Here is a 15004-nt window from a genome sequence, read left to right on the forward strand (position 1 = left end):
GGAGCTGAAGACAGCTCAGGAATTAAGACACTGGCTATAGTTTCAGAGGACCCGGGTTCCATCCCCAGCACACACGACAGCTCACAACTATTTGTAACTCCAGTTCCAGGGGATTCCACACCCTTATACAGACATACATGCAGGCACATAAAATTGTATTCAAAAACAAAACAAAACAAAACCCCACATGTTATATAACTGCATAACTTTAGTAGAGAAATATGAAGAGCTTGAAAAACAGAAGCACATTGTGTTTATGGGTTAGACTTTTCACAGTGTTACACATCATGGCATAATGCATATCCTATCAAAACAGACATAAAAATATTTGAGGCAATTTGCAAAAGATTAATTCTAGAGCATATCTGGCAGGTTAGAATCCAAATTCTGGACAAACAAGATCAGTGACTGACAACTATCTTCTAAGACATTAAAGACGCCTAGAGTATTACACCTAATCACATGAAACCAGTCACTTAGGACTTTTCAATTAAAAAGACAGCAATTTCTAGAGGATGAGGAGCCATCTTCCTGTGCAAACATAAGGAAGAGTTGGGTCCCCAACACTCATGTCAAACTGGGCAGGCATGGCAGCCCATCTGGTAATCCTGGTTACCTGGTAACATACAGGAGGCAGAAATGGGGTAGATATCTAGAACAAGCTAGCTAGCTACACTAGCTAAATCAGTGAGTTCTAGGTTCAAGTAAAAGACCCAGGTTTATAACACAGTAGGGAGAACCTGAACCTGAACCTCCACAAACACATGTCCATGTCACCAGCACAGACAGACAGACACAAACACACACACCTCACCAAACCTCAGCAATTTTACAAGCGTCAACTGATGATTAATGCTGATGTGGACACGGGAATAAAAGACTTTGATATTTGGGCATAGTAAACAAGTAAACACACACCCCCCTTTTAAAAGTGTTAACAAACAGGCTTCAAAATCCACTGAAATACTTACTGCTAAAGCTTAGTGAAGAATCAATCTAGGACTTCTGTTTCTCATCCTAGTCAACTTAGAGGTAGAAACGGAAAGGTAGAAGAGGAGATGTAGAAGGGCAAGTCTCCCTCAATAATCCAGAGTTGAAGAATCTACTTTGAAACCTGAAGGGTAAAATCAAGAAAAATCAAGAGGGGCTACACAGACAGCTCAGTGATTAAGAGCACACTGGCTGCTCTTCCAGAGGACCTGGGTTCAATTCCCAAAATCCACATGGTCGTTCACAACTACCTATAACTCCAGTTCCAGGGGATCAGACACCCTCTTCTGACTTTCACAAGCCACAGGCATGCAAGTAGTGCATAGACACACATACAGGCAAAACACCCATATGCATAAGACAATAAAATAAAGTTTTTTAAAGTCAAGAGCCAAGGGAAGAATAGCCTAGGTAAAAGACCCCACTCCAGGACCTTCTAGCCCAGAATGACAAAGATAAGAATGGGCGAAAAGGGATACAAAATGAGACTACAACAATGGGAGCAGTCATCAAAAGTCTCGCAGACCAAATTAAGAGCTTCAATTTTATTCTAAGAACAGTATTCAAGTAATGACCTATATTTCAGCAAGATTAGCCACTTGTTACATGAGGACTGAATGAGATAGAGGGAGAAAAGATGGAAAGGGGAAAGGAGAGATGAGGGGAAAGAGGGTAGTGTGCCTGCCAGGGAGGAGAACAAATGAGGAGGGTACTATGAAATCTAAGTACGATAACAGCCAGCCTCACGGGATGGCAGCAACACACACAATGGTTAGGAGGTTCTATGCTCTCCCTTGTCATTGTCCTACCATGTCATCTTAGCAATGGAAACCATTCCATGAGACTGGGTGAGAATAAACTCCCCTGGCTCACCTTCTACATAGCAAACACTGCAGGTCCTGAATGACGCATCTTTTTCAAGGAAGAAACCAAGACCCAAGCTAGGCCAACAAAATTAATTGAGGAAACCAGTAGAGACATTTTCTCTTGTATTTATTACCTAAAAGGACAAGGTGATCCTAGAACTTTGTAAGGTATTAATTATCCCCCAAATCCACAGTCCTTCTTGCAATATAAAGCCAGTTCCCCCACAAGCTTTATCTGGACACACAGTCAAATAGCAAGAACTAAATACTAAATTATGAAATTAAGTTCTGACCAATAGGATACAAACAAAAAGAAACAGTTACAATTCCTTGGTCAATTCTTCAAAGGAAGCTATCCATAACCATCCTTCTGTTTCCTATTTCTCACAGGATGCATATTAATTCACTAGCACAAAATAACAGATTGGGTGGCTCAAACAGCATTCATTTTCTCCCAGTTATGAAGGTTAGAAGTCTAAGACCAGGCTATCAGCAGATCTGGTCTCTCAGGAGACTCCTTGCCTTGCTTGCAGATGATCACCTTCTTCCTTCATCTTTACTTGGCCTTTTTTTCCTGTGTGCACATCTGGTGTCTGTAATTAAACTTCCTTTTATAGGGAAACCAGTCAGACTAGAGGACCTGATTTAATCTTAATTACTCTTTTAAAGACTTTATCACTAAATGCAGACATAGCCTGAGATATACAATTCAATCCTGGTAATCTGGGGCATAGTCATTTTGGTTGGTAAGCTATATACATTAGATTTTTTTTCTAGGTCAAGTCAACACTGCAAGGTAAAAGAGCTATACAAAATGTTCTATGCTGATAGAGATATTCTATATCTACACTGTTCGATATGGTAACCAATGGCTCTACATGACTACTTAAAACTTAGTTTAAAAATTAAATAAGATTATAAACTCAGACTCTTAGATGCCACTAACCACATTTCAAGGGCCCAGCAGCCAGAGTCTACTAGGCAGCACAACTTAAGAGGTAACAGAGTAGTAAAAACTACTATATCTGTGATCTGAACTTAGATCTACAGATGTTTACAAGGACTATACCTGGAGTATCAGAGAAAGGGAGACCACAAAAACAAAAAACAAACAACCCCCCCCCCACACACACACACACACGATACACAGGGCTACAAAGCAATGATGTTGCCAGGGTTGTCTTAACTTTCCAGTGCCCACTACATTTCAGACATGGTTAAGAAAAAGTCACCCAAAAAACAAAGTCAAGGACATAGACAACAATGAAAAAACAATCCTCCCAAGGGGAAAAAAAATGAGTCAAACTACGGACCTTGCACAGTTGCCAGCATATAGCTCTCACAACTGCTGTCCCAGAAGGAACTCATTATGAATATGGCCCAAGGACTGTTGTGTGCTTCCTTTCTCTTCTCTAAAGAACTCTGATCCCAGTTACTCTGTTCCTAATCTCCACTGTACAATGGGTTAGGCAACAGAGACTTTTTTCTTTCTTTCTTTCTTTCTTTCTTTCTTTCTTTCTTTCTTTTTTGTTTTGCTTGCAGCGTACTGAACTGGTGACGAGACTTTTTTTCTTTTTTCTTTTAGAGTACTGAACTGGTGACGTCTACTTTAAGCTGTATATAATAGCTGGGTGGGGTTTTGAACTGATTTACTTAAAGGAAAGATTAGGTGTGGGAATAAAGGTATATACAAATGTTGGATGGCCAGAAGCCTGAGTTCAACTGTCAAGAACAAAAGTTGAGACAGGAGATGTAAACTTTATGGCAACTGGCACATAGATAATATAACAAAACAGAAGAGGAGACAAAATGACCTAAGATCAGACTCCAAACAATACACCCACAAAAAAGCAGTAAAGTAAATACTCGTAGGACGTGCACTGATGTGGAGAGGGGGAAGCAAGAAGATCAACTAAAGACAGCTAGTAAACACAGGAACAGGAGAAAAAGAAACAAGGAAAAGCTGAAGTTCTTTTAAGAAGCAGGGCTATGGAAAGAGTAGGAAAGAAATGAACACAATCAAATCCTACGTCTAAAAGGAGTACCAAGGAACCTCTGGAAAGCAAAACATGTAGTACCAAGAGAAAAGTTGTAAGAATCTTCCACATATGGGATCAAGGAAGGTCTCTTGTGTGAAGTGTTTTATGAGTCATAAAATAATAATATAATTTACTAAGCAAAATAATTTTTCATATTGTGAAAATATAAAGAGAGTATGTGGAACAATATAAAGAATACCCATAAATATAAATAGCACACACAAATCACCAAGACAAAGAAGCACAATATGTAAGGGATGAAAGAGGAAATTCAAACAAAAACATAAAACTTTAGTCAATGTTGACAATTATGAAAATACAAATACTATTTTAAATAAATCATTAAATATCAAAGAAAATCACATCTGGAACATTCTCATACACTTCTGATGACAATAAAGCTTGGGGCAATTAAACTAAGAATTATAACCCAATTAAAGTATCTTATATGGGTCCAACATAAATAGCTACAAATAAATTCTTTTAATTTAAGATATGAAATTCCAAACATTTTCCAGAGTAAGTAGCCACAAGGATTATTTATGTAATACTGATACTTGAAACGTGGCTTCATGAAAAATCTAACGTGTAAGAGTCTAAAACTTACACAACACAACACACACACACACACACACACACACTACTGTATAGTGGAGACATGAGGAGCAACACCAAGCTTCTGCCTTTAGTCCTGACAGTCCTGCACTCTCAACTACTCCACCAATTCAAGGTAAAGAGTCACAAGAAAGGAGAAAGGCACTACTCATCACAGCAGGCCTTCTCTGATACCCGTACTTTCTCAGAGGCACTTTGTAAAAGTTAGATGCAAATAAAGGGATGTCTCATTCACAGACCTTTCTGAGTATCTAATAAAAAGTTGCATATAGCTACGATGTGGAAAAAGGGGGGGGGACCCTAAAATAAGCAAATAAAATCTTGCAATTTCAGGCTACTTACTCTATCCAGACTCCAAATCAACACCCCCTATTTTAAAGGAAATATATTCCTTTTAGCACAATAAAGAATAAATGAGTGATAAACAAATGAACATATTTTGAATCAAACAAACTCATGTCAAATCCTGTTCTGACATTATATATATATATATATCCCTCATAAGGTCACTTAAATATATTTTAAACTAGTATCTTTGCCTGTAAAATGAATATCCTAACATTAAAAAAAAAAAAAAAAAAAAACATGGGGAGGGGGTGTGCTAATATCCGGAGGTCAAAGGACTACCCGAGAGTTAGAGTTAGTTCCCTCCTTCCACCACGTGAGTTCCTGGGATCAAACTCAAGCCATCAGGCTTGACAGCAAACCTCTTTACCCCGAGCCATCTCACTGGCTCTGTCACAACATTTTAATACTTCTGAAATTCACATTCTTTAAACAGAATATATAACTAACCACATATATACACATATGTGTGTGTGCATATAAAAAGTAATTTAATCTCATTCTTACATTTTATTAATCTGTTTACTCATTGGTAAATTTTTAGCTTACATGTATTAAAACAGTTTTACTTATCATTGCTTATTCAATGCAGAATATTAAGCATACAGTAAGTACTCATTTGAATAATGAAATAAATGTGGCATCCACTTCATAGGGTTATGGTGAAAATAAAATGAGAAACATGAAAACTTTACTAACTCCTTTCACTTTCTTAACAATGCTATAAAGTAGGGTCTATTATCACCATTTACATATAAGAAAATGAGCCATAGAGGTTAGTAACTGGACCAAGACCACAAAACTGGTTAAGGGATAGATCAAAGAACTGAATACAAACTCTACACACAGTCCATGCTCATAACCATTAGCTAAGTCTTCACATACAGTGGGCACTCAAGTACTAGTTTTCACTATGTTGTTAGAATATAAATATAAGTAGGAGATTTAAAGCACCTATTAGGCATTCAACAGTCAGTGACAATTATTTTAAGTTAGGGAAGTTTCATAACTCAAGAGAGTAATTAAGAAATTGAAAGATGTTGCGGGGCATAGTGGCACAAGCCTTTAATCCCAGCACTTGAGAGGAAGAGGCAGGAGGATCTTGTTGAGACCAGTCTGGTCTACAGGGCGAGTTCCAAGACAGCCAGAGTTATATATTGAGATCATGTCTTTTAAAAAGAGAAAGAGAGAGGAGAGAGGAGAGAGGAGAGAGGAGAGAGAGGAGAGAGGAGAGAGGAGAGAGGAGAGAGGAGAGAGGAGAGAGGAGAGAGGAGAGAGGAGAGAGAGAGGAGAGAGAGGAGAGAGAGACGAGAGAAGAGAAGAGAAGAGAAGAGAAGAGAAGAGAAGAGAAGAGAAGAGAAGAGAAGAGAAGAGAAGAGAAGAGAAGAGAAGAGAAGAGAAGAGAAAAAGAGAAATTGAAAGAAGTTAAAATCCAAGCATCAGCTATTCACAGGCTCTGGCTACAAGAAAGAAAGTAACTCATGGTTTCCTAAATGAACTCTGGATTCTCCCTAGAACTGGTACTAATTAACTGAACATGTCTGTATGCTGTTCCTTTTTTGTTCTGTTTTTAATCAAGTCCTCTTTAAACAGAAGATAAGACAATAATATTTCAAAGATCATCTATTTTACAAATAATGCTATATCAGTTGAAAAAGGACTGGGAACAGTACAGGCAAGTTCTTTTGGCTATTCTGAGATTTCATGCATTTACAATATAGGAACCTAACATTTTTTAATAATAATAATAATAATAAGAAGAAGAAGAAGAAGAAGAAGAAATAATAATTACTTTCAAGAGTCTAACTTGAATATTTTTCCCTTCTCTCTCCTTCTCAACTCTATCTTTCTTATAGCTGAAAGTCTATAAATCCTTCCAGTAGTTGCCTACACTTGGGCCCACTGTCTAAATTCCTTCATTAAGTGTATCTCTTAATGTAAAAACCACACCTTTCCTACACATATAGGTAGAATTCTGATTGACTTTTACCATGCTAATATTTTCTGCCTCCCTCTTCAACAAAAACACTGATCTTGAACTTAAAAGTTCTTTTATTTCCTCCCTCTGAATTCTGCTTTAAAAAAGCTGCCTTCCACTCATATCAAAAGTGTGTTCAATAGAATGCAATGCTATTTCTGAAATAAGGCATAAACTCTTGCAATTTCACCTTTTTCTTGTAATATTCAATTTAACTACAAAAGAACTACAACGTGTTTTTCTTTTTTTTAATTCAGAAATATATTTTGAACTTTACCAGTCAGTGACCCATTGGAAGCTTAGAAAATTACATTTTCAACTTAAACCTAAGGTCTTGTGTCAAACAGAAGGGAAGAAAGAGAGAGAGAGCTTTCAATCTCATATGTTCTTTCCAGGTACAGCTGAGACAATGCAAACATCGGGACATTACCATCGTTCTGAAACACTTTAGGGATACCTACTCTAATGTATAAATAGGAATTGCAACCAGGTACTTAAAGCTGTTGTTTAAATCCATTTTCCTTTTCTTCCATTTTTTTTTCTTTCAACAGACAGACAATATCCAGCTAACATTTCTTCAAAACCACCAATGTATTTTTGTCATGTTAAATCATCCTTCACATCCATCATGTTTTCAAGTTAAACACTGCAAAAGTATAAGCTTTCATATTCCCTTCTAATCTTCTGATGATTTTTTTTTCACTGAAGAATTAGTTCAAGAATCATGTTATCTGCATTTTTAAGCTGTGTAAGCTAAAACAATGAATTTGGAGGAAAGGGTAAAAAAGTACATTTCCAAAGTCCTGAAAATTAAACTTCTGATGCCATGTCAGGACAATGAAAGTGGAAAGAAGCACTGCACAACTCACCCACCTGACTTACAGTGTACAGCACCCTAAGGTTTTCAGCCTTAAGGGAGGCAAGTGCAGAGAGAAAAACTACTCCTTTTTGTCTTTCCTATTCCTCATGTGTTGTACACATTTTTAATGGCTCAACTTTGACACATATTTCACTCAACAAATGACAAACCTATTGCTTATGCTTGTGCAGATGGCATTACAAAACACATTAAGAATCAACACTATCTTAGTTGGTCAAAGTTAATACATATAATACTTATTTTCAGAAGAAAAAAATCCAACCTACAAAATTAACATATCTACCAGCTTGAGCCATTTTCAAGGAATTATTAGGCCACGTTCCTTCCAGTAGACAAAACTACCTAGGTATGTAGAGTTCGAAGCAGAAAATTCCCTTAAGTATATGACCTTTTTCCAAACCAGAGCTTAAGGTTAGAAAACTTAAAATCTTCATACTGCATTTTGCTCACAGCTGCTAAACCTGAAATTCAGCACCAGATTTTGAAATAGGTCAGAAGGGAGACACAAGGAAATAAATCACTTTCAAAGCACCGTTCTGAGTCTCTAAAAACAGATTCCTACATTTGCAGCTATCAGACACAACCGGTTTTAAGCCTTACTGTCCTTATTTCTTTTTAATAAAAAGGCTGAGCTGAAGTACGAGAAATGCTTCCCACTTCTGAAATTTATAAAGCTGGTTAATTCTACGCATCAAAACAGAAAAAGATTCCATCACATCTTTCTCGTCGTTGTTTCAATATTAATGTTTTGCTTTCTCTTGTTTTGTTGTTTGTCTCTGATGCTTCTAATGAAGCCTGGGCAACACACTATCCCAAAACATCCAATTAAATAAACTACCTACAGAACAAACTACCCAATCAAACCTACCACAACAGGCCAAACAAATAACAGAAGGGAGAAGTTTTGGTGTATATATTCCTACTCTTATAAGTCTACCATGTGGCTTCGTCTAGGGTAAAAGTGAGTATCTTTGGTCTTATTGCTAACAGGTGAATCTCATTCCCTTTCCAAGGTGTTTCTCTATTTAAACAGAACCTAGATGGGAAGAAAAAAAGAAAGAAAGAAAGAAAGAAAGAAATTATCTCAAGAGCAGGTTCTTACCAGACTCTATGTCTGGGGAAGGAAGTGGCAGGTAGTAGTTCTGGTTAATTAAATTAGTCTTCGCTCTTAGAACTAAGTTTTAATCAACTCTTACAGCTGCTTTCCTCTGTGGCCTTCCTCCACACTGACATGTTTAAAGCTTCCATTTCGGAGCACTGACAAGAGGGTTAGTTTCAGAAGAGTTAATAACTGCTAAGTTTTAGTTGGCTATCAGTATGGCTCACTAAGCTTTTGGGTTAAAAGGCCTTCTTTGAGGAACAAGATCCTACAACGCCGCCTGTCTGTAGACCCAGGAAAAAACTATTAACAGTTACGAAACCAGATCACTAGGACAAATCATAAGGCCTCCCCAATCACTACAACCAAGCCTGGGTGCAAAGCAGTCGCTTCTTCTTCGTGTATTTGAAAAGAAAAAGCGGGATCTGTTTTAATTATTTCTTACTAAGGGAGAGCCTGATGATGTATTTATCATCACGTAGAGCATCAAACAGAATTTTTATGTACTAAGTTATTTGTAAATGCATACGGATGTAAGATCGGTTCATCCAAAATCGTTCATAAATCGAGGAAGGTAAGATTACTTCAGAAGCCACAACAGTTTATTAAGAAGAAGAAAAAAAGCCCTGCAGCAAAACAGTATGGAAAAGTACAGCTTCTCACGTGTCTCTCCCAGACACAAATACTTAGCTCCGAGTCCATTACAACCACCTCACCACCCCTCCAGAACTGCTCTCCTCCACCTTACACTGACAGAAAACTACCAAGCTCGCCGCCGTTCCCCCAGAGACTCTCCTACCTATTATCTTACCCCTCCCGCCTTGGCTCCGCCCCCGCCCCGGGAATGAGGTGGCCTTACTGGCCCCGGGGAGACCACCCTCCTGCTCCAACGTGCAACCCGGGAATCGCAGCAACCCCTCGGCCCGCAGCAACCGTGCCTTGCGAAGCATCCTAGGAGGACCAGCTCCTCACCAACTCGCCGCACTCTGTGGTCCTCCCACCCCCACGTGTCAGTTACCCTCCCCCACATTCCCACACCTCACGACTCGGGCCGAGCCAAAGAAAGGGGGCCGTCGAGAGCCCGGTCCCCCCCCCAAGACAGATCGAAACCCAGAGAGAACTCCGGCCCCGCCGCCAGCCCCCCTCCCACCCACCCCCGGCCCTCCACGATCCCTTCCTCCCTCCTCCTCGAGGTGAAACCAGGCCCTTGCCTCTGAAACCTCCTCTTCCTCGTCGTCGTCGTCCTCCTCTTCCTCGCTGTTGTTGCTGCTGGTGCCGCCGCCGCCGCCTCCTCCTCCTCCTCCTCCTCCTCCGCCGCCGCCGCCGCCGCCGCTGTTGTCGCTGTCGCTGCTGCTCTCGCTGCTGCTGGGGGGTCGGCAAGTCCGGTTCCGCTTGGCCTTGTGGTGCTGCGGCGGCTGCGGCGGCGGCGGCTGCTGCTGCTGCTGCTGCTGTGGCTGCTGTGGCTGCTGCTGCAGCTGCAGCTGCTGCTGCGGTGGCTTCTTCTTCAGGAGCAGGTCGCAGACTCGCACCATCCCACGAGGAGACGAGGCCGAGCGAGCCCCGCCGCCGACCTCCGCCGCCGCCGCCGCCGTGGGGGGGGGCCGCCACTGCCGCCGCCGCCGGGGGGCTCCCTTCTCCCTCAGCCGCCGCCGGAACCGTCGCCTTCTCCATCCCCGCGGGAAGAGGACGGGGTGAGAGGGGGGGGCGCGGACGGAGGAGGGGCGTGGGGGGGGGGGCGCTCCGCTCTACCGCGACTTCGGCCGCGCCGGGGCCGACACAGCGCTCCGGGCCGCCGCTGCTGCTGCTGCTGCTGCTGCTGCCGCCGCCGCCGCCGCCACCACCGCCACCACCACCACCACCGCCTCGGTCACCTCTACTGCCGCCGCCGCCGCCGCCGCTCCGCCAAGCTCTCACCTCGTCTCGCGATACTAAGGGCGGGGAGCTTGGCGATGGGAGGGAGGGAGAGAGGGAGGGAGGGAGCGGGAGAGCGGGAGGGCGATCTGGTGTGGTGTGTGGGGAGGGGTGGGGAGGGTGGCGAGGCGGAGCGCGAATCGCCGTGCCCCGGGCAAGCCGAGCAAGCGTCCCGGAGGAGCCGCCGCCGGGGGAAGTGTGCCTGGCGTAGCTTCCGCCGGGGAAGAAACGGGGGTCTGAGCGGGGATGGCAGGCAGGCGGGCGGGCAGGGGCCGCGGGCGAGCGCCGGGCTGGCTTGTCTTCTCCTCGCTACTTCCCCCCCGCACGCACACACACACAGCCCTGCAGCCCGCCCTCCCTTCCTCCTTCCTTCCTTCCTGGCTTCTGATGAGAACGCAGCCGCAGGCGGAAGCGCCGGTGACGCCATCACCCAGCGCCGCGGCGCCGATCGTGGCTTCCCGGTCCAAAGTGCGGGTTTGGCGGGCGCGGAGCGAGTCGGGTCGTCGTCCCCCACCCCCCCCCCCTGCCCCCGGGAGGGTTGTTGTTGGAGGAGGTGGTTTTTAGGGAAGCCCTGGCTGCGGAATGGAGAGCAATTGGGCCCGGGCGGGATGAGGGGCGAGCGCGGAAGCTCGGGGAGCAGCTATGCTAAGTGGGAGGGAGGCCCGGCTCCCAGATCCGGGAGGTGGGACCTCGCCCCGGACCGACCTCCTGGACAGACTTTCCTGCCTGGCCTGGCCATTTTCTTCCGAGGGCTTGGGATCTTCAGAGGTGACTTCGTGTAAGGAGAGAGACTCCTATCGGGTTCAAAAGAAACTGAGCGTCCCCTCAACTGTATCTTGCAGCGGTCATGTCCTCACTTTATACGACGGCTCCGTCGCCAGAGTTTGGTCTCGATCATAAACTTCCTGAACCTGAGTTTGACACGTTTGTAATCGGAATTTAGCGGAGCCGTAAGACCATAGAGTTCTGAAGAGGTGAATTAGGGAGCTGTGCCAGCATGGAATGCATCTCTCGGTCTGGATTCTGAGTTCAGTTTAATGGAATGCATCTCTCGGTCTGGATTCTGAGTTCAGTTTAAGTACCTGAAAAAAAAATAACATGCAGACCGTTTGAAATGTTGCTTTCCTCTTGAATCAGGCTCCAGTGTGGCCCAGGCTAGCCTTGAACTGGCGCTCTTCCTTACTCTGCCTCCCAAGAGCTGAGTTGATACAGGTTTGTACACCCACCATGTCGTGTTTATATAGCTTATTGAACTCGGAATTAGCCATTTCTGGTCTAGTACGAGTAGTGGCATAAGGAAAAGGAAGCAAACATCAAAGACAGATGTACTGGCACGAGATAAAAAATGAATGCCTCAACTGACAGAGTTGCCATTTTAAGATTGCTAAGTTTAGCCGAGTGCCTGATTTTTTTTTTCATTTTCTTCTTTTTAGCACTAGCATACCATATGAAATGTGGGCAGTTGCCAGTACTCTACTGAGTACCACAGAAGAATTGGGGATGACTAAATCAATTCATTCAAGCAAAAACTCATCATGTGCCTACTATGTGCGTAATCTGTGAAATCAAGCTCTGTTTCCAGGGGCTGCTCTGGATAGTGGGTGCTGTGTAAATATACATACAACATGCTACCCATCTGCCTGCTACTTTCTACTGTTTGTTCAATTCTGGTGCAGAAAAAAAAAACTATTAGGTATCTCACAATCTTAGGTTGTATGGTTTGGGCTGGATCTTGTCCATTTTATATATTCTGCAGCACCTTTGACTCACTTTCCACTTGAATACCTTTTGCAATCTTTAAATCCCAGCCCCATTGCATTATATGACTGACTTCACATTTCACAAGAAGACTAAGGCCACTGACTCCAAATTCCTTCCATTTCCCAGATGCTAGAAATGTGCTGATCTTTTGTCAGTGTTGAGAGAATGACAGAACTCCTTGCCATTTCGCAAGGTCAACTCTCCAGCTATATTCCAGTTCAAGTCCCCCCACCCTCTTTTTTCTGATTTTAGTCCTTCACAAATTGTGGCTCTTTTTTGTAACTTTTACCCAGTTTCATTCTTTCACGGGGATTTTCTTTTAAAAATAGTTAGATCTGGTGTCCTTTTTTTGCTATCAAAATTTACTCATCAACTCTTGGTAGTGTGATGTATCTGTCCTGCTATCAAAATTGCTCTCTAATGTAGTTTTATTACTTGGGAAGAAAATCTTGCTTTATTGTTTAGAAATGAGATTATGATCTTGTTGGGACTTGTCAGATAAGGCCAAACTATTACAATACTCAGATCCCTGGCATGGCTTTTATCTATTTTTAAATAGTTTTTGTATTTATATATATATATATATATATATATATATATATATATATATATATATATATATATATATTTCTCCCTTTGGTAGCTGTGTAGGCAATACCGGCTGGCCATTAATTTCTCCCTGGGCACACAGATAAACTAAATCTCATGTTTTCTTCATGTTCTTATGTCCAAGTGATGGGGTTCTAGAAAAGGTACGAATGGCAGCAATATGCTCATTTTCAGGCTTGATGGAGTCCTACTGAGCTTATGTTCCGCTATCCTGATAACCAGTGAGCGTGTAACCTTGAAACCATATTGCTGCTGATCTCAGAATCGGAAGAGAGAGTTTGAGTAGCTCTAGAAGCACTATTGTAACAAGAGGGCCACCCCTGTTAGAAACACCCTTTTTTTGTACTTCTAGTAAAGAAACTTGAGGTTTGAGAATGTTTATGTATTAGGAACTAAAATTAACCATAATGCAGAAAATATGTATCAGGAATGGAGTACTGCTAAGAGAACAATATGTTAGATAGGTATTGGGTTGGTCTATGACAAGCATTGTGTTGCAATGCAATGTCTATTCTTCAGTCAGCCAAACGTAGAACTAAGTATTTCTGTTTGGCCTTTGCCTCCAAAACTTTCAACTAAGAAATAAATTTAGAGATAATGCAGCTGAGTTATCTGTCTCCTTGCCCTCAAATCTCACGTCAGTGGGTGGTTCCACACTAGAGCTTATTTGTCAGATTTTGTGAACACTGTGTGTATGTTCATCAAGAGATGCATGAAATGATTGGGCCAGGCTTTTCCAGTGATACTTTTTTTTTCCCCTATCTTCAACTCTCCACCCCTACACTTCCAGATACAATGCCAGGGTAATAGCTTATTAACTTAGGTAGACTGCTGGCTACATGCAATACATGTAGGAACACAAGGCATCGGATTAGTAAATTATCTCTGCTTTTGGCTTCTAAACCACATTCACCTAAACATCAAAATGATCAGCTGCCAACTAAAATTTCACCAGAATTGTGCTAACTGAAATACCGAATCTTCCAAAGTCCTGATTGTTTAGTTCTAACACACTCTGTGGACAAATTGCTTTCCAGAGAGGAAACAAGACCACTAAGACAAGGACTGTGAACCTGATCTGCTAGTTCAGTGTGCCCTCAGCCTTGAAACCCATCCCACACAATGCCCCCCCACCCAGTGTTTAAGATGCAGTAATTGAGCAAAACTTTGGTATGTCTTTCATCTGAGAAGACAGTATTTCAGTTGTCTTGGACTATGATATTTTTGAAATTTTTATGTATACAAAGAACATCCAAAGATTAGGATTTAGTGAACAGTTGTTGGTTTTATTTAATTTTTACCCAGTTTTTCAGGAAATGCCTTTTGTCTACCTGAGGAGGCTGTCAGTTATGTGATTCTTTTGTCTCCCTCCCACAAAGACACAGGCATAGGAGCCACACCATGGTTTGGAAGTCAACAGTAAAATGTTTGCTAAAGTTGCCATTGCTGCTGGTCACCTTTGAAACAGTGTAGAGTAAGCCCATTTACCCAGCAGTGAAAACACTGGGAGCAGGTAAGAGTAATAGAGTCAGAGTCCAGACACTGTCCTTTAAAACCCATTGCCTTTTTTAAGTGAACACAAAGTCTGCCTCCCTGCCCAGCTGTTATACCATCCTCACCTAAGCTACTTTAGATAAACTCTTCATTTGTAGCGTCCTGGGTTCATGTAGTTTTCTGGAGAGCATAGATTCATTTTAGAGAATGTTAATGTCTTAGGGTTTCTATTGCTGTAAAGAAACATCATGACTGTAGCAACTCTTATAAAATAAAACATTTAATTGGGGTGGCTCACTTACAGTTTCAGAGGCTCAGTCCATTATCATCATTGCAGTGTACAGGCAGATGTGGTGCTGGAGTAGTAGCTGAGATACTTACATCTGCAGGCAACAGGAAGTCGACTGAGACACTGGG

General features: G+C 42.3%; 1 protein-coding gene across 1 annotated transcript in view; it reads right to left on the bottom strand.

Annotated features, from left to right (window-relative positions):
• Positions 1-10580, bottom strand: part of Ankrd17 (ankyrin repeat domain 17) — a 140714-nt gene extending 130134 nt beyond the window's left edge. The window contains 2 exon segments of the mRNA XM_006991673.3: positions 10024-10405; positions 10407-10580. Coding sequence (XP_006991735.3) covers positions 10024-10405; positions 10407-10483 — 459 coding nt within the window. The 5' untranslated portion in view covers positions 10484-10580.
• Between the last annotated feature and the right edge of the window lie 4424 nt (positions 10581-15004).

This window comes from Peromyscus maniculatus, chromosome 10 (assembly GCF_049852395.1).
Source record: "Peromyscus maniculatus bairdii isolate BWxNUB_F1_BW_parent chromosome 10, HU_Pman_BW_mat_3.1, whole genome shotgun sequence".
Taxonomy (NCBI): domain Eukaryota; kingdom Metazoa; phylum Chordata; class Mammalia; order Rodentia; family Cricetidae; genus Peromyscus; species Peromyscus maniculatus.